This window comes from Ciconia boyciana, chromosome 7 (genome assembly GCF_034638445.1).
Source record: "Ciconia boyciana chromosome 7, ASM3463844v1, whole genome shotgun sequence".
NCBI lineage: Eukaryota > Metazoa > Chordata > Aves > Ciconiiformes > Ciconiidae > Ciconia > Ciconia boyciana.
The window spans coordinates 57,335,780-57,362,500 of record NC_132940.1 but is presented as its reverse complement, the minus strand read 5'-3'; the positions used below and the strand labels follow the sequence as shown (position 1 = coordinate 57,362,500).

At 39.6% G+C, this 26,721-nt stretch overlaps 1 protein-coding gene across 1 annotated transcript in view; it reads right to left on the bottom strand.

The window, feature by feature from the left end:
* Window positions 1-26,721, bottom strand: part of MCF2L2 (MCF.2 cell line derived transforming sequence-like 2) — a 164,606-nt gene that overhangs the window by 93,011 nt on the left and 44,874 nt on the right. The window contains exons 6-15 of the mRNA XM_072867200.1: window positions 23,934-24,050; window positions 20,570-20,719; window positions 19,411-19,535; window positions 17,730-17,844; window positions 16,957-17,076; window positions 15,453-15,644; window positions 14,442-14,633; window positions 13,865-14,042; window positions 3,388-3,491; window positions 909-997 (exon numbers count right to left, since the gene is read on the bottom strand). Of these exons, the coding sequence (XP_072723301.1) occupies window positions 909-997; window positions 3,388-3,491; window positions 13,865-14,042; window positions 14,442-14,633; window positions 15,453-15,644; window positions 16,957-17,076; window positions 17,730-17,844; window positions 19,411-19,535; window positions 20,570-20,719; window positions 23,934-24,050 (1,382 nt within the window). The remainder of the gene's footprint in view (window positions 1-908; window positions 998-3,387; window positions 3,492-13,864; window positions 14,043-14,441; window positions 14,634-15,452; window positions 15,645-16,956; window positions 17,077-17,729; window positions 17,845-19,410; window positions 19,536-20,569; window positions 20,720-23,933; window positions 24,051-26,721) is intronic.

Below are 26,721 nucleotides of genomic sequence, written 5' to 3'. Positions count from 1 at the left end.
GCTTTGCACCTTTTGAAAACTAGCTGATGGTTTGGAGACCAGTCATAGTATTTTCATAGAGTATAATTAAAGTTGGATAGTAATAAGTCACATTTTTGTATGTGTCTCCAATTTGTCTAGCATAATGTATCAAGCTAGTGTTTTTAGAAATGTAGTCTTCTGCATCAAGTAACTTCAGTGTATATTTGTGTGAGAGGGGCATAACAAAAGTATAAATTGTCTAAATCATACTGAAGAAGAGAACAAAGGAAATTAAGTTGGTGAGGATTGTGGGGTCTGGCTTGTTGCAGGGTGAATTTTGGTGTGTGTGTGGTTTTGTGTTCTTTGGTTTTGGTTTTTTGTTGTTTTTTTTTTTCTCTTTTGGCCTAGAAACTGTAGTTCAACTAAATTAAACTGGGTTTGCTTGGTAAACCAAATGACTTATGTATTTGGTGTTTTAGAAAACATTAATAATATTTCTCAAGACTGCAGAAAGGGAGAAAAGATTATTGCTTGCACTTAAAAAAAAAAAAAAAAAACAGAAGCTTCTCAGTGGCATATAATCAGATATGAATATCCTGAACATGAGATGATCTTTAATACTGCTTTTTTGTAAATACATGCAAGGCTTATTCTAATGACTTATTTTCTCATGTCATGTAGTTAATGCTTCTAAGAAAAAAAAAAAAGGGCAAAATATCCCCCAAGCCCCAAACCCAAAGATAAATCTTGTTTGCTTTTCCAGCTCATAGACTGTGTATAAGCTATATGGCTTGATATGGCTATATGAATGGCTATAAGCATTTCAGTGACTTGATTATATTTATTTATTAATCTTCTTCTTTGAAGTTGTAGAGACTGTACTATAAATGCAGTTATCTGCATTCTAAGAACAAAAAAATGATACTGGCTTATGTGTGCAGCCTTACCTCCTCCTTGTTGACAAGTTCTCATCACTTTCACTCATCACCAGGACTCTGCTAGATCCTCCTTGACTAGCTTCATGCATCACTTCAATCTGAATAAAAAGGGCACATTAAAAGTGAAAATACTTAACTGATGATGCTTTTATTATTTAGAGAACTTTAACTCTTTAAAAGAATAAAAACTGGATCTTACCAAGTCTAGAAATCACTAGACAAGTTAAAATAATTGAATTCTAGATGTGCAGGTTGTAAATCAAGAGTACCTCCTCACCCTATTTTCCTACTTCCTTGCTCAGTATTGGCATGGGAGGCATTCTTGACTCCAGGCAAAGTCTTTACGTTCTTCCATCATAGAAGGTGAATTACCTCCTTATGTAGATAATTACAGGCATAACAGTCTGTTCCTTAGACTCTGAAATACTATTTTGTTTCCTGCCTGAAGCCAACCCAAAGACTTCACACTTTGTTCTTTGTACAGTGCCATATGGAGAGATCTAGGGAATCAGTCTTGTGCCTCTGAGAAGAGTCTTTGTACTAGTAGCAGTATTATGTAAGACAGTGCAACCCTCAAATACTGAGCACAGTATACATGTGCAGGGGCTGTCCCCAGGTTGAAATGGACTGGAGCTTTTTACATAATATTTTGATAAACATTAACCTGCTTCCTTGTCCAGTCTTGCAGAATTGGATCACTTCAAGTGTACTCCAGGCAAGTTTTAAGCAGGCTTTTCCTCCTTGTGCCTGCAGCTTTAAAAGTACCAACCACTATTTGGGCTTACTCAAAGGCAATCTCTTCAAATTCAGTAAAACAGTTCAGCTGCTGAGTTTGCAGTTAATCCAAGCCAATATCTAAACTCCAGTAGTGTCTTTGGGTTTCTAAGCACTTCTTCATTTTTAAGGGCTGATTCTGGGGAAAAAAGCAGTGGCCTGCCTTATATTCTATATAGCTAAATTATTTAGCTGGTTGGTGATGATGATGGAATCCATTAATAAAGTATCCTCACCTGAACTATTATCAGAACAAATAAAATACAAACAAATTTTATAGCAACAATGGGAGGGAAGGATAGGGGTCATAATTTGCACTGTAGTCTTGGAAAGTAGTTTTAAAAATGAATTAATATATGCTTTTATAAAGCGTGTACCTTGTTGTTGCATATACCTAACTATGTGGGAGGAATGCAACTGATTGATTACCTGCATTACTGATGTGAGAATAAGACTAATTCCAAAGTCACTTTCTTCTGTGAGTTTAGACAAAGGTGAGATAAGCTGTATGTTCCCGCTGATAACTAGATTTTATTCTGGGCTTCTTGCTGAAGTTGTAGGCTGTTTTGGCCATTTCAGAAAGTGGACTGAATTTAATTTTTGCTTTTCAGCTTTAGGGAAATAAAGGTCAAATGTATAAGCAAGTCAGGGGTATGGATAGCAGAAGAGTGGCTACTTCAGTGGTACTCCTCCTGTCTCTTTCACAGGGATATTTACATGGTCTAAACCCAAACATTTTAAATAAGACAAATGTGGCATTACTTTAATCTGACAGGGGAAAAAAAAAAAAGAAGTCTGGTCTCTCAAAGTGGCTATTTCAGCTAGCTTGGGCAAATGAGAAGTTTCAGGATCAGCTGCGCTTCATCTTAGTTACAGGAATTGCAAATGAATGAAGTTTCTGGATCCTTCTGTTTGCAGTCCTAAAATACTCAAGGAGGGCCAAATGGCTGTCTTGATAGCTTGTTATTCCAGTCAGTCTTTACAGCTCAAACAAAAGACTGCTGTAAGGGCAGGGCTCTTAAATGCTGTAAGGCTTGGGAATAGGGAGGAGAGGATAAGGATGTCCAAAGAGTCCTAAACAGAACCTTGCTGCAGAAACAATAATGCAACAAATCTCATCATAGAGACACAAAAGCAAAATACATTTCCCTGAACCTTACTGGCCCATGCAGCAACAGGTAACAGTGGAATTTGTCTTTGTTTTTTTGTTTGTTGGTTTATTTTTAAGTATTAAATGTCTAGTCTTTCCTCCTTTGCATAGAAACTACCCTTAGAAAATATTTAAAGAAGGAAAAATATATAACTTTGTAAACCCCTAAACATAACACATCTTCAGAGAAGCTGGAATAAGATTCCAGTTCTAGAAACAAAATAGTTCATATGCTACAAGGAAGGACAGGCGCTTTGGATGGACTTTAATGTATTATTGTTGGACGTTCCCTCCACATTTCCTCTTTCATCCTTTGAAAGTCATTTCTACTTTAGTGTAACTTGTTTTTCCATGTGCATGAGCATAAATCTTTTTAACGCTGTCAGCTGAGTAACTTTCAAACTGCAACACAAAGTGTAAAAAAAAAAAAAAAAAATGCTTACCAGAGAATTAACTTGTAAATGTTCAATTTTTTAATTCCAAGTATAAATACGTAAACCTATATTTATATTGTTTTGAGTTCTCTCAGAATATGGGGTGTGCCCAAAACACAGATACTCCTACCTTAATTCCACCTTTAGTCTTCTTAATGTTTTTCTTTTTTGATAACTCTACTTCAGAAATGGATTTTGGAGGGCAGGAAATTTCTGTGGACCTCCTGTTGGTAGCTGAAGGAGTCAAAAAGAAAGTAACATTAGCAAATGCATGCTAAAAGTTGAAATCCTACTTCCTAATAAAAGCAATGAGCAAAGATCCTGTCATATCAGTGGTAACTGAGACCTGGTTTAGAGAACTGAATTGTAGCTGGAGTGGTGAAGGACCAGCTGGCACAAGGGATGGGCTACATTGTGTCTCAAATTGGCACCTACAGCTCCATGCTGTAATGACTACTTTGGTTTGTCTTCCTCCCTGGCAACCATCTTTAGGGTAGCACAGGTAAATGTTAGCCAGCTGTATCAACAGTTGGATAATTTTCATTTGCATAGTTTTTCAGCTCAGGTGTTGTTACTTGTGCAGGTTCCCAAAGAAAGGAAATTTTGGTTCTGGTAATGGTTTGCTAATGTCAGATTATAAAGGATTGTTCCCTGTAAGATTTCATCACGTGAACAAGTCTCAAAAGAGTAATCATACAGGCGTTCAACAGGTCACTGTGACCATGTATGTAAAGACAGTGAATCCGAGGAAATGATTCAGAATATGCTCTGTCGTGTCAGGTTTGTTGGGCCTTGCAGGCTTTGTAAACCACAGCTGACAGTGAGTTGTCTAATGCTACTAGAAAATCACCCTTAACAACATAACCACTTTTCTTTGGACAGCAGTCTCAGGATAAGGTTTAGAATGAACTATGAGAAGGAGTCCTGAGTAGAAAATTTGGCCTGAGTAGAAAATAGCCTCTCTCTCACAGTTTGTATCTTTGTTTTACACTGATGAGTTCACAGTGCGTGTTATATAAGTATAAGGCAAAGAGTGCTCTCCTTTTTCTTAGTTGCTGAATTGATACAGGCAGCCATGCATGTCATGGTAAAAACAAATATGAACACCAGGTGAAATGATGAAAGAATCTGGGTCAGGCAACAAAGAACAAAATTGCTGCAATTCTAAGATTAAGTCCTTTTCAGTTTTATTCTGGGAAAACTTTAAAATAGAACAGGAACTTTTCCAAAAATAAAAGCTGGTGTTTTCAAATGCATCCAGTAACATTCTGTTTAAATGGTTTCACCAAGTTTAATGGTGGTCACTAATAACTTTTTCTTCTCTGGGAGAAGCTGAGGAATGCAATAAAAAAGATGCAGACATCTTTGAATGAGGAGGACGTAGTATCAAAAGATTCATGTAGGAGAGGACTGAACACTTTTTTTTAAAAGAAACACATTAACAAATTTTCAAATGTCCTTGTCATTAAATTCTTCTTTTAATGTAGTTTTAAAAAAGGGGCAATAAAAGCATAGAGACACCATGCAGTTAAAAAGACAACATATCAGTTTCATAGACAGCAATAACAGAAGCTGACATTTCTTCTACCCTGTGTCTTTTCAACTGCCTTATCATGCAGCCGGGAAGAGAATTAATTAAAGCAGCTTTTCTCCAACTCTTTCCTAAATCGTCCTGGTTTTATCCCATGCTGAATGACATGGGGACTTGGCAATGTCCATTTCATGCCTATTACTTCCTTACAATGACTCCATATTAGAAAGTTTCTTCAACAGAACAGCAAAGTCAAGCAGTCACTAGGGGCTATAATTGACCGGTAGAAGATTCTTATGGTTCCCAGGACTAAGCTGAAATGCAAATGTCAACTTTGTTTGGTTCTTCCATCACTCTCTTTCAGAATATACAGCAGGGGATTTGTTTTGATTTTGAGCACTACTTTCAACAGATGCCTTTTTCCCATCCCAAAGAAAGCTTTCCATGAAGTAGTAATTGTTCTCTCAAAGGTACTGTTATTAAGTTACTGTAAAGTGGTAAGTTACTGTTAAGTGGTGTACTGACATTGTGAAACCGGGGGGGGGGGGGGGGGGAGGGGAGTGGGGGGGAACAACCCCAAGATGCAGCAAATATAAGCTATTTTTCCTTATTGACAAAGTTCTTCATACCTTTCTAATCTGCAGGCAGGATGATTTCTACTGTTGGCAAAACCAGAATACTAACCTTCATCAACTATTTGATAAATTTTCAAACAGGCCCTTTCATGTTTTTCCCCATGAATCCCTGAGTAAAGTGGTTACAAGCATCAGCAAATTCACTCTTTTCCATACTAATGCCTCCTGAAGATTCTGTTTAGCCTTGAATTCTCATCTGCCATGATCTTGACAATGCAGACTGTGATTATACCTATCACACTTAACAATATTCTCTCCTGGAGCTTCTCCCAGCTACATCCTATTTATACCTTGAAAAATCAGCATTAAAAAAAATAAACCTAAGACTTGATCACAAAAATCCTGATTCAATTAAAGAAAACCAAGACATTATTTCACACTCTTACCAGGCACTCCTGAATACCCCAGATATGCTGCCAGTGTCCAGTTACCCTATCTAAATCTGAATTCAGTCCACTGGATTGCTTTACAAAGCTAATTCCCAAATTGTATATATACTGGATGTGTTATTAAAAGGAATAGAAGCAAAGGTAGTAACTTTAGGAAACATGAGAACTTTTGCTTAGAACAGCATGGTCAGCAATACCAAGTTGTTTGACCTATTTATTAATCAGAAAACTCTCTAGCTTGAAGGGATGGTTGATACTGGTATGAAAATCCTGGCTGAAAGCAGTCAGCAGAAAACATAGAAATCAGTTATGACTTTGATGTCTGGATCACAACTTGCAAACCCAGACAGCTCCGGGTGATCCAGGAAACAGCACTGGACATTTTAAGTGAAAGATGACACATTCCCAGAAAGCCCAAGTGCAGATGCTCCTTAATCCAGCAAATTACTCCGGTCAGTTTACTAGCTTAGTCTTGGCTTCATCAGTATGACATAATTCAGAATTCATAATTCAGATACAAGATAAGGAAACTGTCAAATCCAGCTGCTTGTATTTCAAGGGTGAATTTGATTCAGATTGACACAGCAAACTTTCCCCTTCCAATTGACCCAGAAATGAATTGAAAACAGGAAGCAATCTGTTTTCGGTTATGCTCCAGCATATTTTTGAGTTATTGACTGGCCCATATTCAGAGACTGCTGCATGTCACTACATTTAGGTAGTTTCTGGAGTCATTTAGAGAGAAACAGCCCAAATTCCTGCCAATTATTATTGCACTAATTACTGTGGAACTGGACATATTTTATATGGGAACTCCCTTATAAAATTCCGTACAGTTGGCCATTTCAAGGTTATTACTGTACTGTACTGCTGAGGAAGCTGAAAGTTACAGTGTTCAACTGCCTACTGAAAGAATAAAGGCACAGGAACAAAGGAAAACTACAACTATCTATAAACAATCTAAGGTCTGCATGGTTTCAAGGTTTTTTTATCCTATTGTTTCACAGTACCCCCTGGATAATGAGTAATGTGGATTTTATTTTGAACTCAATCTTTTAAATTGCTTGATGCTGCTCTTAAAGCAAGTATTGTTAAAGGGCATTGTATGCAGAGGTAAACTTTTTATAGCAAGGATATTTACAATAAAGCAGGGTTTGTGTCTATCACTTGCATTCACCTGGAGCACCACTGTGTTTCTATGGGGCTTTAGTACTGCTTACTATTTTTTTATGAACAAGTCGCATGATAAATATGGAATTACTGTTTTATTACCTAGCCTACAGCAAGTGGTAATGTGGGCTGTAGTGTCCCTAAAGCTGCTAGGAAATGGCATAGACTCATGTGTTCAATGTTGCTTTGCAGTCTCTCCACCACTCCAGGACTGAAATATTAATTCATTGAGGACAATTTGCTGTGCTGCCCATGGGGAAAGGCTGTGGTTTCACTCATTTCCCCACTCTGCTCCTGCATGGCAGGGTAGAGGCACCATCTCTCAGGAGTTCGTGTCTCACGGGGGGGCTGCATCACACAATGAGGCACAACCAACCATGTGCAGCTCCCAGGTGCTCAGAGACAGCTGGATTAGTCCATTTGGGTAGCTGGCCTCAAATTTCCTCCTGCTAGAGTAAAGGTAACTCATTAGCTAGCAAGAGACATGGGCTCTGTAGTCAAGAGTTACGACACACACACAGCACTTGCAAGACGTTCAAAGCCCCCCTCAATTAAGTACCATGCTTTACGTTCAGGCCTTGTGTGAATTTCCCAACCACATGCTTCCCCATCTGTTCTGTGGGAGAGTTTGTGCATTCTCACTAATCACCTACAGCAGAATCAAAGTCCTTTGGCAAGAACAGGCATGGAAATGACTAGTCTGCTAAACTGTTTATTGGGGCTTGCAGCTCATGCTCTTCCACAGGAACATGACTTTGAAGATAATTAATGACTTAATAGTGGTTTTGAATGCTGGTGATGACAAAACAGCATGCTTCGGCAGCTAATGAAATACCAGTGCATCTAAGGTTTATAATTTAATGACTTAATACAGAAAGTCTTTTCTATTCTTAGGCAATATAATCTATACTTCTTTGCTCTAGCAAAATTGCTGTCAAGTCCCCTGAAAATCTGCCCATATAAGAAGCACAGAGCAAGGCCCCTGTATGTGGAATATTATTCTGCAAGGAGACACACCACTTGGTTTCCTCAGACTTTCCCAAGTGTGATAGCAGCCCTACAGCCACAAAATTGAAAGCATCTTTTCCTTTTCTCTACTTAATTTGCAGAAATATCTTGAACTATAGAAACTGGTGGTTTCCCAAAACCATTAATGAAAATCACATGCACCATCTTTTCTGAGTCAGCTAATCTCTCTGCAGCTTCATTTCTCCTGCACACATCCCCAGACTCTTGCAAGACATTCTTTTATCCTCTATCCAGATGTTATTAGTTAGTGAGTGTTACGCATTAGTGACTCTGAGGAACACTGGAATGGATCCAATGAGCAGTCGTACACATTTCACTGAGATGGAACCAGTTTAAGTTTTATTATTTAAAGAACTGAAAAGGCTCCAGCTGTGTTCCCTCATATGAATTTCATGTACCAAGTTGGCCTTCCAGGATGCTTGTAAGGTGAGTAATGGATTTTGTATGTGCAATGTGCTGTTAAACATGTTATTTGCTTACCGAGCTCACAGAAATTTTGAAATCTCTGCTCCTGTATTTCACATTTATGTTGCACACAAAGAAATCCCTAGGTGAATATTTTATAGCATTTAGAAGACACGATATGCCAGAAGCAAAGCTACATGTGCAACCCTAATTTTGCCCCTTTGCTGCTACGGCATCTTGGTCCACCCCCCTCTAAGAATCCTTGCCTTGTTCAGTGCATGGAATCAAACACACTAATTCATGAGCAGCTATTCACTATTTTGATTTATCTGTATTTCTCAGTGGAGGCCCAGAGCCTTATTATCCATATGCTATTTCAATCCCTGCTCTGAAAATAATTGTCTTTTTTCTAATAGTCATTTTTACAATTCAAGTGCTTCATAAATATTTACTGAGCTGTTTTCACAACACTTCTCAGAGGTAACAGGCTGTTACCAGCCACACTGAGAACTCTTGAGTTCCATAGATGAAGATCAAAAGAGAATACACTACTTTGGAAGACCAACTTGACATTTTTAGAACTGAATTTTCAGACTACTGAGTATTATATATGCCACTTCACACGTTCAAGAGCACATGCCCTGCCCAGCAGTTCTGATTTCAGTCTTTCCCTGTTCTTTCAATGGAGATTTCTTTATGTAGTTCCACAAGTTATTAAAAAAAAAAAAAACACAAACCCAGATTGCACTAAGTTGAATCACATTAACACCCACATGGGTTTTTAACAGGGTTGAAATCTTTATACCTACTGCACCAGCTTCTCTTTATTTGTCAGCAGGAGTAAAAGCAGCAGCAAGTAGCCACAGTTTCAGGGCTGACTCCAGAACAGTTGAAACCAGTCTGAACTGGGTCTGGTACAATTCTCCCTTTCCTCCCAACATCTGGCCACACACTTCAGTCTCCTTTTTTGTCAGCACTGCTGTTCACGGAACTGGATGATGAGGAACTGAACTAGCCAAAACAAAACCAACCCTCCCCACCAGTGACAGTTTTCAGTTCCCTCCTTTGTTCCCACTAGTTATGTGACCGTAAGTACTGAGGGAAAGCAGAGTCACAAACACACTGCTGTGCTGGGCAAAGAGGAGAGGAGAAAGGGAGACTGTGACAGCCCTGCATTAAGAAGGGCTTAAGCTGCTGCAAGATCATACTGTAAAGAAACAAACAGTGCAGGGGATGAGAAACATATTTTTTCTCTGGGTTCCAAAGATTTTTGCTGACAACAAAGGAAATGAGACTATAGGAGCCAAACTGTAGCAAGTTCATACATAATGAAAACGTATGAGCTGAGATTTTTTTTTTTCCCCAAGTGCTTACAGTTCTGCCAAATCTGGACACTTTAGGAAGGGACAAAACTATTTTGTACTGCCATGTTCCAGCTCTTGCCACAAAGGTAACTAAAACAAGACCATTTTCCTAGCCTTGTTCATTGAGATGGCCAAACCATTTTTACTGAAGTTTTCCAAGAAAGTGTCAGGCTGAAGAAGATAGCCTTTGGGAAAGTTTTATTTCAAAGAGTTAGAGTTTGGGAGAATTACAAGCAAATGAAAATAGAGAAATGCTAACTACAGTCATCCCTTACAGATTATATTATCCTTTACAGCTCTGTGGCTTATCCCACTGTGCCTGACAGCCTATGGGCAGTACTAGCCTGCGTGGTTTAACTTTGTGGACCTAGCCCAATTCACTCCAGCTAAGGAGTTTTGTACAGAAATGCAGTCCACAAACATGTAGTCAAATAATCAAAAATTATGCCCTCAGAAGTGAACTAGACCAAAGGAATTTCCCCATCAAGTGCCACCTCTTTCCTCCCCACACGTACGGGGACAAGTTTAGCCATTAGCAGTATTCAAGCAGCTTCCACTGGGAGTAAACAGAGTTCTCCTTGAAATAAGGTGTCATATATACTACTTAAATATTTTCAAGGCACTTTTTAGAAAATGGTCAGCAGAGGGTTTTCTGCCTTTTCTGGGTTGATCTGTGACTAATATTTAAACAAATTCCCACACCTAAAATGTGCATCAAGTCCAGCTGGCATAAACTTTTGAGCATCATGATAATTCCAGTACTAGTTTTTCAATATTGAACAGGCCTGTTCCTGCAAAATTTACAAGTTCATTTGTGACACCAAAAGCTTCAAGCAAAAATGGGATGAATTTAAAACTTTGCTTCAGAATTTCCAGACCCACAGAAAAGCATTGGGTGAGGGAGAGTATACAGTGCAGCTCTGAGCTACCTTTCTGGATCTTCACTAAGCTAAGACTTCGCCAAGAGTCGCCAGAGACCATAAGGACATAGACATAAGAAACTGTCACAGTCATTTCCCTGATAGAAATCTGCCCTTTCTCTCATACATGGTATCAGCTCTTCCTGTGAGACCATAAGGACATAGACATAAGAAACTGTCACAGTCATTTCCCTGATAGAAATCTGCCCTTTCTCTCATACATGGTATCAGCTCTTCCTGTATGCACCTCTATATATATCCATGTAAAATGAAGACTCTCACAGTTACAATAATGGAGTATTTCATGCCTGAGCCTTCGTGTCTGTTAAGATTTTTCCATTAGCACCCTGAATTGGATTGAATTTTCCCTAGCACTCCTTGTTAGGGAAATGGAAAGTCAGCAAGTAACAACAAAGCAAAACAAAACAAAATCTATTCTGGAATGAACGTAACTTTTTTTCCTTTCACAGACAACCACTGCAATGCTGCCGTGGTATTGCTACATCTGCTGCCTGGGAATGAAAGCCTTTCTTTCTGGTCTTCTATTTCTGTTTACCACATTTTATTGCCTTTGCCTGCCTTTGTACTTACACAGCCCAGGAAGATGGTATTTTCCTGTTGCCATATTCTATTTTGCAAGCTTTTAGAAATATTCAGGTATGTCCTGGGTAACAAGTAACAATGAGTTACAATATCTGTTTCAACAAGGTGCTCTTAGCCTCTTTCATTTTTCCAAGATGGTGCTCAATAAATTCTCCCCATAAATAAATGCTGATTCTGCATCGATGCTGTGAATGTGAAAAAAAGGCACAGAGGAAAGTCCAAAAGAGGGTAGCTTCAAGAACAGAACTTCACAGCCTTATTTTCAAGCCTTAGAATAGGACTCAGTGTCCCTGTTTCTACTCTCAGCCACATTTCAGACTCAGACTGTGAAACCCCTTGGTGAATCACTCAGTTTATCTGTGCTTCAGTTTTCTTTCTGCAAAAAAGAGGTTAAAATACTTACCAGTACTTGTCAAGTGCTTTGGCATTCTGAGGGAAAGGGTATTCAGGAAATTAAAAGTATAACTCTTTGTAGTGGACAATTGGATAATACCCAAAGGATGCCATTACACAGTATGTGTAAAATATACATGTACTGTTCACGGCAGTTAAAGTAACTGTTTCTGAGCCCCAGGATAACCTGTAGATAGTCAGGGACTTTGGTTTCTTTGTACAGAGGTTCTGTAGGTCAATCATCTTCAGGCACAAAGAATCTGAATGAGATGCTATAGTCTACTTATCAATGTCTGAACAGGACTGGGTTGCCCTTTGCATTTCCTCAGAGAACAACTGAAGTAACATTTTAAAATAAATTTCATCTCCCTGTTAACTTGCAACAGGACATCAGAGGCTAATCATTGTCACACAGTTATCCTGTATTGTGTTGTATAACACTGAACTGCAATGCAAGGGTCAGAGCAAGGCAGCATCTCATGATTTTCTGGGAAAGAGCTGATAGTATTGGACTGGCTGCATGAACAAGAATCAAAACTTAAAGCATTGTCATTTATAAACTAGTGCTTTTTTTTTTTAAGGTTCTATCTATACCAAAAGTTTAATCAAAAAAATCTGCAAGTGCTCTAAAATGACGAGAAAGAATTTCAAGACACAAACGCAGAGACTGCATGCCTAAGCAGAAATGCAAGGCTAGCTTTTAGCCTGAAGGTGCAGTTTCACAATAGGTGAAAGCCATTCTAAAACTGTACTACCACTAACAGGGACTAACTAGCTCTGACCTACTGACCCCATAACCTCATTTTTCTGCAAATTCCTTTGCTTTAGCACTAGTGGCCATGCAGTAAACAATCTGATCAACTTTGAAGTTAGTGCTGCTTTGAGCAGGTGATTGGGCTATGTGACCTCCAGATCTCCCTACATTTTTCTAGCTCATGCAATGGAAAACTAACTACTACATTTTTGCAGTCAGTTCATTGAGTTTTCAAGGTAAATCACAACTCATACAGCTAACTGACTGCCAACAACAGTGCAAGAGGGGAAAACATTGCTGGAGGATGTGTAGGTAGCAGAGCAGAACCTCTTCAAAGGCATTGTGGTCTCAGCTTGCCTTAAGCCCATAGTGAAGCTGAAACTTGAGGTAGCAGTTGTATGTTAAGAACATGGCTAGCATGGCTTGGGCAAAAAGTACAGATGTCAAACCGGCATGGTAACTGGAAGATGATGATGATCTTCCTTGGTGAGAAAGGATGAGTGTTGGGGAGCAGAGGAGAACAACAGGGACATTTGTGTGACCTTGTGATAGTATGCCTAGAAAGCGAAATGGTCAGGCTACTGGCTGTCCTAATCTTCCTGTTGAGAAAACAGAGTTTATTGCACGGTCTTAATGCAAATTAGTTTTTTTCAAAGCTTTTTGCCAAAGGTTCCCCTTTTAAAAAGCCCTACTGTTCCATTTTTTAATTTCTTATAACCATCTCTGCCAACAAGGAACAACCCCTTCCTGTCACCAAATACAGGGTAGCTGGTCTCCAAGATGCACTGTTTCAAATTAGCTTCACCCATGTTCTTTTTTGCAAAAAATAGCTATCTTAGTTAAAGGCACATGCTAACCTCAAATCAGGAACTTTCAGTAAATTCCAAACAGAAGCAACGTTCAACTTTAATAGTTATTAGAGAACAACACTAGAAAGTGAATAAACAGTTATGTAGAGGGGAAAAAGCAAAAATTGTACAAATGAGTCAGTGTCGCTGATGAACCCTTAACCTTTGCAAGTATCTGATTGAAACTTGAGGGATTGTGATCCTTTAAAGCCAAATATTCACATTACAGTATATGCAATGTAAAAGAGGTTCTCATGCTTACTTTGCATACTTGCAGTGACTAGCCTGGTTTGGGTTTTCAAGATTTAGCAATATAAGACATACTGAGAAACAGTATAGAAATGTAGTCTGTAGATTAGACCTAGGAAGAGAAGCCTGAACTTTTTTTGATTCATCCTTGTTTGTATGCTTGCAGTGACAGATATTTCACATTCATTTTTAACAGCCAGGCCTACAAGGCTGACACTGAACATCAAATGCAAGTTTTCATTCTGATAACAAAAATTAAACATGACCGTGTGGACAAAACATTGGTGTGTATCTGAAAGCAGCTGTTCACGGCCTACCTACTCCTGCGGGTCTGGTAACCTTTGGTGATGCTCGCTTTGGGGAAGATTCAGGATGTGGGGCAACAGGTTGTACTGGCCGGGTCTGTTTGGCTGCCAGCTTCTTCAGACTTACTTGCCTCTTGTCAAACATTTCTTGTACATCTTCTAGTTTTTGTAGAATTCTTTGGGCATTGGCCTAGGCAAACAAAAGGTAAACAACAGATGGTTGACAGTGCTGGACTGAGCAAGTTCAGAACGGATTTCTGTTACTCAGACTAGAGCTGAAGATCATACTGTGCTGCAGTTTAATGCAATGCAGCCCATGCACTCTGCACAGATCTCAGTTTCACAGAGTAGCACATGGTCACTCATGCATTCTTTCTAGCACTACTCTGAAGAAAATCATGTATGTGTTCCATGACTACTCATCTGAGTAAAACTTATTGCCCCAAGTGCTCACCTCTGTGCCCTGTTGGTGTAGGGCAAGAGGCATATTTGAGCAGACTCAAATATATAGCCCAGTACACTCTCATGTGCAAGGCAATTGGTAATTTTGAAATTCTACGTGAGCACATGCACATCTGAGGGGTTTTACCTTTATTTCGGGAGAGAGAATCATGTCAAACTGATTGTAGAACTCCTTCGGGTTAGAGAGCTGGTGTTCCTTAGCTGTTACCAGGAACTTCTCAATTTCAACGAGCGCAGTTTCAGCTCCCTCTTGTGACTGGCACTTGTCCACAGCTTGGGAAGCTAAGAGGTAGATTCCAGCCTCACACCATTGGCTTGCCTTTAAAGAAAAATGGGGAAAAAAGGACTCCATCATCACTGACAGTACATGTTGCGAAGTGTTGCTTCTACTCCATGAAATACAGATTTGCCCTAACATGTCACTAAAGGGAATGAATGTTACTTCATAGCACGCAATAGTTCCTGGCAACAAGTCACCCCACCTAGCTATGTAGAACAATAGCAAGTTCAATTCAGCTCTCATGGGCTAGATGGTCTAGTAACATGTAAAATATAATATTCTGAGCAAAGAGGAGAAGTGTTACTGTGGTTGTGGCAAATCGAATCTGTCAGCTGTACTACCTCATTTTGGTGTTCAGCCACACAATTATCCAAAAACCGAAACGAATATTTGAACCATATCAAAACTCCCCAAAACTTCTTAGGCCTATAAAACTCAGTTAAAAATACTCCAAAGCAGGTTTTTACTGTAAAATTTTGGTAATTCCTGTTTCAGATGAGGCTAGAATAGCATGCGGACGTTCTCAAAGCATTTAGCTTGCTATTCTAGCTACAGCAGAGAAGTGAAAACAACTGAACAAGCAGTAAACTGTTCATTTTTAAGCACCAGAATACATTTGGTTCTCATCTCAGATTTAGGCCTAGCTCAATTTAGCTCAAACTTCTCAGTTTTATTTCTTACATTTTAAGGTCATAATTATGGGAAGCTACTGCTCCAATTTTTATAGTAACAGTTTCTGAATGAAATGGAGAAAAAGGAATAAATACTTTTTCTCTTCATCCAAATTACTTGAGCTTATAAAAACATTCATTTTCAGTAGAACCCTACCAGGGCTGTTATCTGAGAAGGTTCACTCACCTTATCTAACTGCTTATGCAGCTCAAGAGACTTTCCCAAAATATCATACTTTTTCTTGGTCTCATTGGTAAAGTCATCACAAATACGCCTGAGTTCAACACACTTTGGTCTAATGGAGTCAACTGCATAATGGTTGTTTTGGATGAGCTGTTCTCCATGGAGAGCTAGAGACTGGGCCTTCTCCAAAGGTTCCTGTGAAATTAATGAGAAAAAAAATCCAAAGATAGATCTTAAAATGACATGCATAATAAAGACAATCCATCTCTGTAATCCCTGCTGTAGCCTGGAGGTAAAGCTTTGGGATATTAATCTAGCTGATATGTCTTACTTGATATTCACATTGAAGACCAACTTCATTGTCAGCAAGTATATTGAAACACAAGAGCTTCCATCTGAACATCAGGAAACACTTTTTTACTGTGAGGGTGACTGAGCACTGGAAAAAGTTGCCCAGAGAGGTTGTGGAGTCTCCATCCTTGAAGATACTAAAAAGCCATCTGGACAACCTGCCCTCCTGGGCAGCCTGCTCTAGGTGGCCCCGCTTGAACGGGGGCGTTGAACAAGATGACCTCCAGAGGTCCCTTCCATCCTTAATCATTCTGGGATAACTGTGATTCTGAGAGTGTATGCAGCCTTCTTTCTCACATACTGGGGACATTCATTATACAAGTTTCTTCCCTGCAAAGTTCCCAATAATCAAAAACCCTATATTTTTTTCACTCACTAATTGCCAGGTCTAAAATGCCTTAGTTTATATTTTATTCCAAGATATATTTCGGAAAAGTCTTCAGATCCTACTGACTGAGTACAGTTTATAAGCTTAGTCACAATAGGATGAAATTAGAGGTGGGTAACAGGAATAGAGCACACATCAATATGTTACGTGATGTTGACAACGGAAGGAAAATGCATGTTACTATAACTTTTATTCCTTTAAGCTTCTGCAGAAGAGCTGTGCAAAGGTCACAATATTTCTAAATCTTAATCCTATTCTTAAAAAAAGATGATCATCAGCTTTTCCATTTGTTCATGTGCATCCTCCTCTGATTCAACTTACTAATTTGTTCAATGCTTTCTAATAATACTGTGACTTATATCACAGCTGACCAGTTGATGGAATTACGAAGTCCGAATGTCTGGAAAAGAAAGGTGTTTACTGGAAGGCATAGATGTTCCTCAAACTGCTATGAGTCTGAATAGAACAGTCTTAAAAGTTATCTGGCCAAGGTAACCTGTTAAGTATTCTAAGCTTTTCAGATTCCAAAGATGGACCTAACCTTTCCTGGTTTTAAATACCGATTTTTTGACCTGGATTCTAGCTTTCCAAGTAACGAACTGGAACTACTGGGTCTGAACAACCCTGGCTTCTGGAAATTAGGATCTGAGTTTCGCAGTTTAAAATAATGACTCATGAGAAGAGAGTAAGTGTGATGTAAGGACAGTGACAGAGAAGTGTCTAGAAGATCATGTCTATAGCAGCTAGAATACTATATTGAGTGCAAACCTGTCCTTTCTCTTCCAGTTGTTTCTGTTCCCTTAGAAGGTGCTCCACTCGAGTCACACTGTCTCCAATGTCAGCAAAACCTGCTTGTGCTTCCATGAGGTTATCCAATACCAGTTTTACCTAAAAAACAAAGAACAAACAAAAAAACACCCACCCAAAACCCCATCACAAGATACGCATGAAATTATAACAAACCTATGGCTTCTAAACATTCACCTACATCTTTTAGAGGAGTCCGCATCTCAAGTTTAGTCTTTCAGCTTGTTCCAAAATGGAAAAGCCAAGGAATAAAGCAACAATCAACTGTTCTTCAAAGAGTTGCCCTGCTTCTCACTATTTATTTAGGTGCACACAGTTTTGAAGACCTGTAACTCCAAAGTCTATGTTACTCCAGAATCTGTATTACTCCAGCCTCTGAGCTGACAGTTGGGCTTTCTGAACTGTATTCCATTGACTCGAGTGGGATTTGCAACTTACCATCACAGAAGTAGTGATATTTGGTAACATCACACATAAACGCAAAATGATTTATCAAGAAGTTGGTGTTTCACATTTTGGCCTAACAGGCTGGCACTTTCCTCACTGTGCCTTATTCAAATGTTGTAAGATATCGGATAGCTGTCAATAATTTAATTTTTGAATATCCATTTCCTATTTCATAATGAAGGGCTTCTCTCCCAACCTCCTTTTTGGATTGCCAGTATACTCTATGTACGGGTAAAATTTGACCTTATTTACCAGAGAAGGCTAGACAGAATGAACAAATGAAATACCTCTCTAAAATCATGTTCAAAGTGTCGAAGCTGCAGGCATTGTTCTAGTTTTAGGTGATGCTTGGTCCAAAATTGATCAAAAGCCTTTTCTGTTTCATCCAACTGAGCCAACAACCTGTTAAGAAATTGGAATGAAAAGAACTTACTTATTTTCTACAGTTCATTTCTTTTAAGTTACACCAATTGATGGCAGAAAGCAGAGTAAGGAGATGGTGGGGAGCCTACACCCATGTAAGAAGGCTCTGTGTCAACTTTCCCTTAAGCAAAAGAGAATGAAATTTGCAGTGGGACAGGCAGGAGTGTGACTGATGAGTGACAACTACATGGATCCACTGTGGCAGTTGCAGTCCTGCCTCCTGACCTGCAACAGGAACACAGAGCTGTTCCATGTGCTGGCAGCCAAAGGCAGCTGTCTCTTCCTAGCTTTCACCCAATTCTTCAAAGATAATTCACCCCAGGCTAATGCAGATTGAATATGATGCAATTATTATTTTAAGGAATGTTTAAAGCAGAACTCTACAACTTGTTAATTTTCTTCAACCATCAGAAATAGGCAAGGACTGAATCATTTTTCCCAGTCCCTTAAAAACAATAGATTAGAAGCTCATAATGCCTCCCATGGACATTGTTTCACTTTGTGTAAATGATGAAACATTTATTCCCAAAGAAATTAATATCAAGGTGTCATACATCTTGAGTAAAATGTCTGACACCAGACTAGTGAGTCATCCTCAATGACCTATTAATTATATTACAAAGTAGAACAGTTTAAACAGAAAAAAAAAAAGAAAAGAAAGTCTTCTCTGAATATCCTGTATTTCAATAGATGGGCACTCTTTGGGCAGGCAGGGGACCAGGCCTGATCTCCTACAAGCCCAGTGAGTGCTGGAATCATCACATTATTGGAGCAAACACCAATAGCTCCCTCCTATTCCTCTCAAAAACAAAGCTCTGTTTTCAATCTATCCCTGAAAAACGTGTTTTTAATCAAAGCTAGTTGTTGAATTCAAGATGAATTCGCAAATTCCTTTGGGATGACTGTTTAAAGGATTTTAAAGCATTCAGTGAAAAATATCAGCTCAGCTTTACTTTTGGCAGCTTTGTTCCCAGTGAATGCAGACACGCTGAAACACTAGCGTGACATTTCTCTTTCCACTGCATCACATGGCACAGGAGAAACTTCTACACAATGACTAAAAGCTTTATGGTAATAACGAGCATTGTAGGAAGGAATAGGGAACTCTCTCTCTCTATGCAGCTGTGAAGAGGCATGTTTCAGAGTATCATCTTCATCTGTTCCTCCCCCAGTGTTTCCACAGACATGTACAAGCACATACCCTCTCATCTCACATGGATTCAGATGCCACTTTCTAACCAGGCATAAAAGTTTGGAGGATGCATATGTTATGGGGAAAGTAAGTCCCACATTAAATCTTCAGCCAGGTAGTTAGTGGTCCAACCAAAAATTACCATGAAATTCAGGACTTGTTTGAACTTGCCTTGATAGTTTAATCAAGTAACTTCCTCAAAGCTATTCCCTTCTCCAAGTTACCTGTCCAATAAATCCTGAAGAGCTGAACCAGTGGGAATTTATAACCTGCATATTTAAATCATTCAAATTACACTTGCATTTCTTAGGAATAAATCAGCAAGTTGCACAAGGTAATCTAGTTTCACTGACCTTTCTACTGTTGCCACATTTTCCAGTTCATCTGGACTGAGTTTGCTGTTGGCGCTTCGGGTGACTGGCTCCCTAATGCATGTCAGTAGGGTGGCCCCCTGCTTCACAGCTAGTTTCAGCTCATCCTGAGGGGAAAAAAACCAAGCCAAACAAATTGTATGTAGTTATTCTAACAATGCTTGCATCTCTTAGGTGGACAACATCGTAATGCTAAAGGAGGATTCTTTTGTAGGTATTAAATACTTGGAACAAAATATAAATGGTTACCAAAGATGATATGTCTTTCTAGAAATGCAGAGACTACATCTATTCACTTTGAATAGTAGATATATTTATGAGAAAAGGAACAGTATATAACTTCTGAGCAGATTGCATTTCTGACCAGGCAACTTGCAGAATAAATTATTCTACCACAAATTGAATGTGTGCCACAGATCGTTCAGTGAGCTGAGAGACTGTGCTGAGACACTGCACTTCTTAATGGGATTTCCTTAAACAACATTGTGACGTGCTGAGCCACAGTACGTCAGCTATCAAGGAGTGATCCACAGAAGAAGGTGTCTTCCCAGCATGAAAGTTGAGCAAAGAAAAGGACAATGAAGCTCAAACATTAACATGTCAGCTGAGGAGTCTCCGCATCACTGCACACTTCTTGCATAAAACTTGTTCTTGTGCTAATATAGTTTAGTAGTATTTTTTCTCCTGTGTTTAACTTAAGGTGTTTGTTGACAGCAGTAATGTTTTCTTCTGAGCCTTACTGTGCAAAGCTAAACTTGCCCCAACTTTTTTAAAAAACAAAACGACAGTCATCATCTAGTTAGATCATTCTGTCTATTCCTGGATTATCCTCACAAATGTTCTCTACACCTGCCCCAGCATGAGTTCATCCTTTCTGATGAACTCTTCATCAGGAGCCCATGCTATTCCAGATGTGATCCCATCACACCCTCTCATATGGCAGAAGTGACATTTCCCTGTTCTATCGTTCATGAAGCTGTAAAAAGTCTTTTTTCATAGTTGAATCAAATCGACCTCCTGACCCAGGTTTCTCTCCTCTTCAGTAGTTTCCAGACAATGGACTCCCAAATGATGGCAGAAAATTTTGTTAAATCAAAAATCATATACTACGCTGATGGAGGTGTCATGAGACAACATTCACCTTCAGCTTGCTATGGTGGTCAGTGTGTGTGGAGAGGAGCTCCTCTGTGCACTGCACATCGTTGGGAAGTTCAGTCTCTGCTAGGTCTGTTCCAAAGGTCTGTAGCATCTGTGCTGTTGTTTTTACTGTCATTGCAAAGTTTTCAATAGCCTAGAAAAGCAAGAGCATAAAGTCACAGCCTGGTTATTTACCCTTAGCCCTTTAACAATGCTTAGTCCTTCAGGCATGCTGCGCTGCAAGTATTAAATGCCTGTAAAGCTGGCCATTTTGCCCTTTTTTGGGTGGATATACTAAAAGTTAAAAATAAAATCCTGTGTCACAAATGATCTTTTCACAGGCCTACAAGTATTGTCATCTCCATGAACCAGCTGGGGAACTCCCAGAGCTTAACAGACATAATGAAACCACAGAGGACATCAGCTTCAAAGCCAGGACTGGAACTCCAGATCCTCTTTCCATGCTTGTTGGGAAATTCTGCTGTGTTTAAAATTTTAATTAAGGCTTTAAGTTGAGGGGACTCCGAAAGTATATAGGGCAAAGCCTTTTTACATTTATATTTATACAGCCATTGTTCTCTCAGCAGCAATCTGTCTTCCCCCTGATTTTTGAAAATCCTGTATCTCCATCCTGCCTATCTGTACTAGATGCATTCCAGTCACTCCCTCCCATCTGTCCATATTAGTACACAAATACAAGAACAACTTACCGCAAATACAGTTTAAATGCATAAATTCATTGGAGCATTGCTGTTTCTTTGTCACAACCAACACAACCACCAACACAACTTGTCAGAAATCTGTGGTTTTACTGAAGAAAGGAGAAGTGAGGAAGGCTTGAAAAGAATGCTGCCTTTTCAGAGTAGGATATATCGTTCAGACTTGTGAGATGTGATTAAAACCTTTGTATGTAGTAGCAAGTAACTGCATGGGATGTTTTTTCATGATCATGCCCCAATTTCTTTAGGGACTGTATTGTCCTGTATAGTTCTTTATTCTTTATGCTTTTTGATCCAAACCACACAATGGTTTGAGCCAGTCAACAGCACTAGGGATGCTCTTACACCCAGTCAAACACTACATAGTTGTTGCAAGTTGCATTCCCTTCTCCAGCAATGATAGGAATTCCTTATTTGCAACCATGACAGTTAAAATTATGCTGTGTGCTCAATGAAAAACGAACTGGAGGTAGATCCTCATTCAAAAGGTGCAGAGAAAAATTACATTCCACATATGTGATCTGAAACATGCCCCAGCTGAGGCAATGCTACCAGGGTTCATAGCCTTCTTCCCTTTTTTCCCCATTAAATTCATGCCTGCTTTCAACACAAGCAGTACAGACGCACATATGCTCTGGCTTAGTGCTTAGCAGCTGTAGCCTGCTCTTCTCAGCACTGGAACTACTGGATTAAAGTTGGCTGAAATGTCACACTTCTGACTGCAACACAGATAGAGCCATCCACGACCAAAGGCCGTTTACTAAAAGCCACAAAATGTACTCTGTGGGCAAGAAAGCTCATGGGCCTCTAGCCATCCAAGGTAAGAAAGCAGAAACAAAGAACAATGCAGTGAGATTGCTGTGTCATTACCATTTAGCAACAGTTTAAAGCTGTTTCAGGAAAAAAAGCACTGTCAGGACAAGATATGAGAACACTAAGAGAAGCAGCAAAGGGGATGAGGACAGTAACCCAGCAAGACTGAAAGTCAGGCTGTTTCAAGGTGCCATGGAGGCTGACACTTCCGTGATGACAAGTTCTTATGTAGCAGAGATTCCTTGGCTGACTGCACCATGCAGCATGAGCTTATCAGTGTTTCACTTAATAGCATGCTTGCCCCCACCCTCTCCTGTGTGTATGAGCAATAAATTGTTTCACATACCTAAGTTATGTCTGTGGGTTTTTTCCAAGTCTCTGTGCTTGCTAGAAGTTTTTCAAACAAATTTAACTAAAAGATCTGAGGATTACATAGCCACACTCACCTCAAATCTTGGCTCACTTTTATTTGCATATTTTAACAAACTATATACTCATGCTTTATGTAAACTCCTGTAATTAATAAAAAAATACAGTCTTTCTTGTGCCTCTTTTTACTTCCCTTCCTCATTTTTTCAAGCCTTTAGCTGTTTGAAAGCTCATATAGATGATTCCTTCAGACTCACCCCCCCTGCAAGGACACTTTCATATTTTTGATACTTTTAACATGTAAGCCTCTTCACCTGTCTCAATCCTAACCTCACTGTAGTCAACACAGCTATAAATGTAGCAAACCAGTGTTAGAGGAAATTCAGATTCTGTGTTTGCATATTTAGAAACCTGAAATATTTGATGGTTCTCAACGAGAGTAAAATTTCGTTTTATACAGACAGTAAAGCACAGAAAATCATAGCAGGAAGTGACAAAAGTGATTTGACTTAACAAAGCTAGCTCAGAAAAGCTCTTTTTCCGAGTGTTAGACCTAACCTGCAGGTCAGCAACAACTGACTCAAACCCAAGGCTCCTCAGAACACTGCAAAACATTGGGGCTACTCAGATGTAAGCTCTAACATACCAGCCTTGCAAGTAGGCCCACAAAGACAGATGCAAACATTGCATACGGTCTCCGGGAAGTTAATTCCTTTTCCAGGATCAGGACCCAGCTTTGCCCGTTTTTTCTTAGATAGGATGAGACAGTATTTTGGCTGCTGATGTGCCAGTTTGGGGTCTGGTTTTTAGTAAAGGGTCACCTTTTCTAGGCACCATAATGAACTGTTTACATTGTTTTGAAGCATCCACTAAGATGCATTAACCAACCCAAAAAGGGAACAAACAAACCTGTAACAAGTTTCCTCAGAACTTATTTCTGCCTTCCTACAATTATTAACTGTTCTTCAGTTACTCAAAATAAGACCCAGCTGGAGTGCATGTTTACATAGCACAGAAATGAAAGCAAAGGAAAATAAAATCTAGTGTCTTGAGTATTTTTCTTCTCTTAAAAACATGGACATAATTAATCATTAAAGTGAGAATCTTGGCCTTTGACTCAGTAAAGTGCTAAAGCATATGTTCAACTTCAACCATGAGCTGAAGGCCTATGAATCTCCTCAATTATTCAAAAGCTAAGAATGTGCCAAAGGGCCTTGCTGAGTAAGAATACTATGACACTGTTAGGCCCTAGTCCAGGTCAACAGTGAGAGACAGATTACTACTATCACAAACTTCTGGGGATTTTACCTTTCTCTATTTGAGTCATGGATTTCCTCTTTCCATGAATCCCTAGCAGAATCTGTAGGCTGAAATGCAGCTGAAGAGTTATTACTTAATGGTTGCTCTACATTTGTCATCCAGGCAATTCTGGGTGTAGACACGTGTAGGAACAACACCAACACTCACAGTTCGGTGATGTATCCACTGACTGTGGCCATACTCCAGGGTTCCTCCCAGCTCCCGGGTCAGCTGACTTTTGTCAATATAGCCATGCAGATCAGAGACAGAATTTAGCATGATGATCTGAAACAAATCCAAACACAATGGACTGAGAGAAATAACAAGCCCTTTCAATCATTGTTCCTAGGATCTGGGTTTGCGTTAAACATATATGACCAAACTGCAGTTCCACTGTAGGCAGTAAGTTCTCATTATGTATTTGCTCATGAAATGGCCACAGTTTATTTCCACTAGATTTTTGCCTTCTCAACATGTACATGGCCATTCTTGAACTAACCATAATTTGACATCATCTTGCTCCTTGCTAGGCTGAGGATGCAGTCATTTTGCACATGCATCAAGAGCAAAAGTATGGTATTTATAATATTTGCACAAACTTTCGCACAATCAAATAATTTCTGTATTTTCTAGATAACCGTTATTTACAGAGAAATGGAGGAGTAGGCAGGTTTAAACAGCTTACTCAACACCAATCACCTGATCCAGGGAAGTGCTGAAATGAGACCACTGAGAATAAGATTTTCCTTTCAGTTGCATTTTTATGGCACTATATGTCCACTGAGTTCACTGGCATTATTCCATTTTAAACCACGATGAAAGAGAAAGGAGAGACAAACCTAAATCCATTTTCTTACTTTAAAGAGTCTCCTTACCACTAGACCTGCTTAATGAAAGCAAAAGATTTGCATTCAGCTTCAGGTAAGCAGTATTACCTTTTGGCTACCACTGTAAATCTGGCAACACAAGTAGTTACACAAATAACATACGTGTATTCCATTATGCCAGTTGTTCTAACAGCTAGAAAATACACTATGATTTCAGCAACAGAAAAACAAGATGTTGAGCACAAATGACTAGAAATTTTAAGACTTTAATGTATGTCTAATGTATTACTTGACTCTGCTGTTTAAAGAAAGTATAACTGGCTATACCTGTTAGCAGGCTCCACGGGAGCATGGTAAGTACACTTGCAAGCACTGTGGACAATGAGGTGAGCACAGATGTATGGAGGCAAGAGGATGTCTATTCTAGGCTGACAGTGCTCTAAGAAAAGCCTTGAGAACAAACCTGAACAGGTTTCTAGCTGATCTTTGTTACAGAATCATTCTAGAATAATTCAAGTTGGCAGGAACCTCAGGTCTCTAGTCCAACTTCTTTCTCAAAGCTGGGTCAGCTGTGAGATCAAACCAGGTTGCTCAGCGCTTTATCCACCTGGGTCTTAAAAACCTCCAAGGATTGAGACTGTACAACCTCTTTAGGCAGTCTGGTCCACTGCCTCATTATCTCTGTGGTGAAAAAGTTTTTCCTTATATCAAGTCAGAACTGCCCTTGTTTCACTTTATGTTAGTCATCTCTTGTCCTACAGAGCATGCACAACCTGGCTGCATGCTCTCAGTAACCTGCTTGGAGGGACTGGAAAGCTGCTGCTATGTCATATTTAACCCTCCCAAGCCTTCCCTTCTCCAGGCTAAACAAGCCCAGTTCCCTCAGCATCTCCTTATAGAACACATGATTCAAGCTGTGACCGTCTTGATGGCTCTCTGTTGAGCTCACTCCAGATTAATGTTTTTCTTGTATTGGGGGAACCAAAACTGGTCAGGGTATTCTCAATGCGACCTAATGAGAGCCAAGTAAAGGAGGATAATAGCTTGTCTCAATCTGCTGACTATGCTCCTATTAATACTGTTGCTATTAACGCAGCATGCTGATAGCTTCCTTTGCTGCCAGTGCACACTGCTGCCTCATGTACAGCTTGCTGTCTACCAAGTTCCCAGGTCCTTTTCAGCAGAGTTGTTCCCCAGACAGTCAGGCTGCAGCCTGTATTGTTGTCAACAATACAACAGTGTTGTGCTGTTGGGAGGGAAGAACACGGGTTCTTCCTTCTTGAGGAAGGAAGTCCTTCCCAGTTGCAGGACCTTCCATTTGTCCCTTTTGTATTTCATAATATGCTAGTCAGCCCATTCCTTGCGCTTATGTTCCAGCGGCCCTGTCTTTGAGTGTACCAACTGCTCCTCCCAATTTAGGGTCATTGCAAACTTGATGACAGCACACCCTGTTGCCTCCTTCAGGTTATTGATAAAGTTGTTAAACAGGGCAGGTGCCAGCAGGTATCACTACACCGCTCCACTTGTTGCCCACCTCCAGGTAGAGTATGACTCATTAACCATTACCCTCTGAGCCCAATTATGCAACTAGTTTTTAAGTCCATCTAGTCGTCCACCCATCCAGACTTTAACATCCTAACCTGGATACAAGAATATTGTGGAAGATGCATCTGGTCCCATGGACCTGTATGAGTTGAATATTGCCAAGTAGTCCCTGACTCAATTCTTTTTCACTTCCAGCAGTTCATCTCCTTGAACGCTGCTTCTAAATACAGAGGCCAGGAGACCTTCTTGGTGAAGAAACTGAGGCAAAGAAAGCACAGAGTACCTCAGCCAAAGCTAAAGGGAAAGCTATTCCCTGAATGTGTTACCAAACACTGTTTTGTTATGATCAAAGCCAGAAAACTCAAAAACTAGATCATCTTGGAGTAGCGTCAGACTGGAACGTGAAGTCTATGCACTACTTCTGAATTGCAAATCACCTTTGAGAAAGTAAGCCTTAACTGCTTTGTAGCTCTTCCCCATGAGAGATGTTGCTGACAAGCTGGACATCTCTTGATACTCCAAACTTCACTGAAACTACAGAGGAAAACTGTCATGCACTTTTCTTTTAGGAAGATATTTGTTTT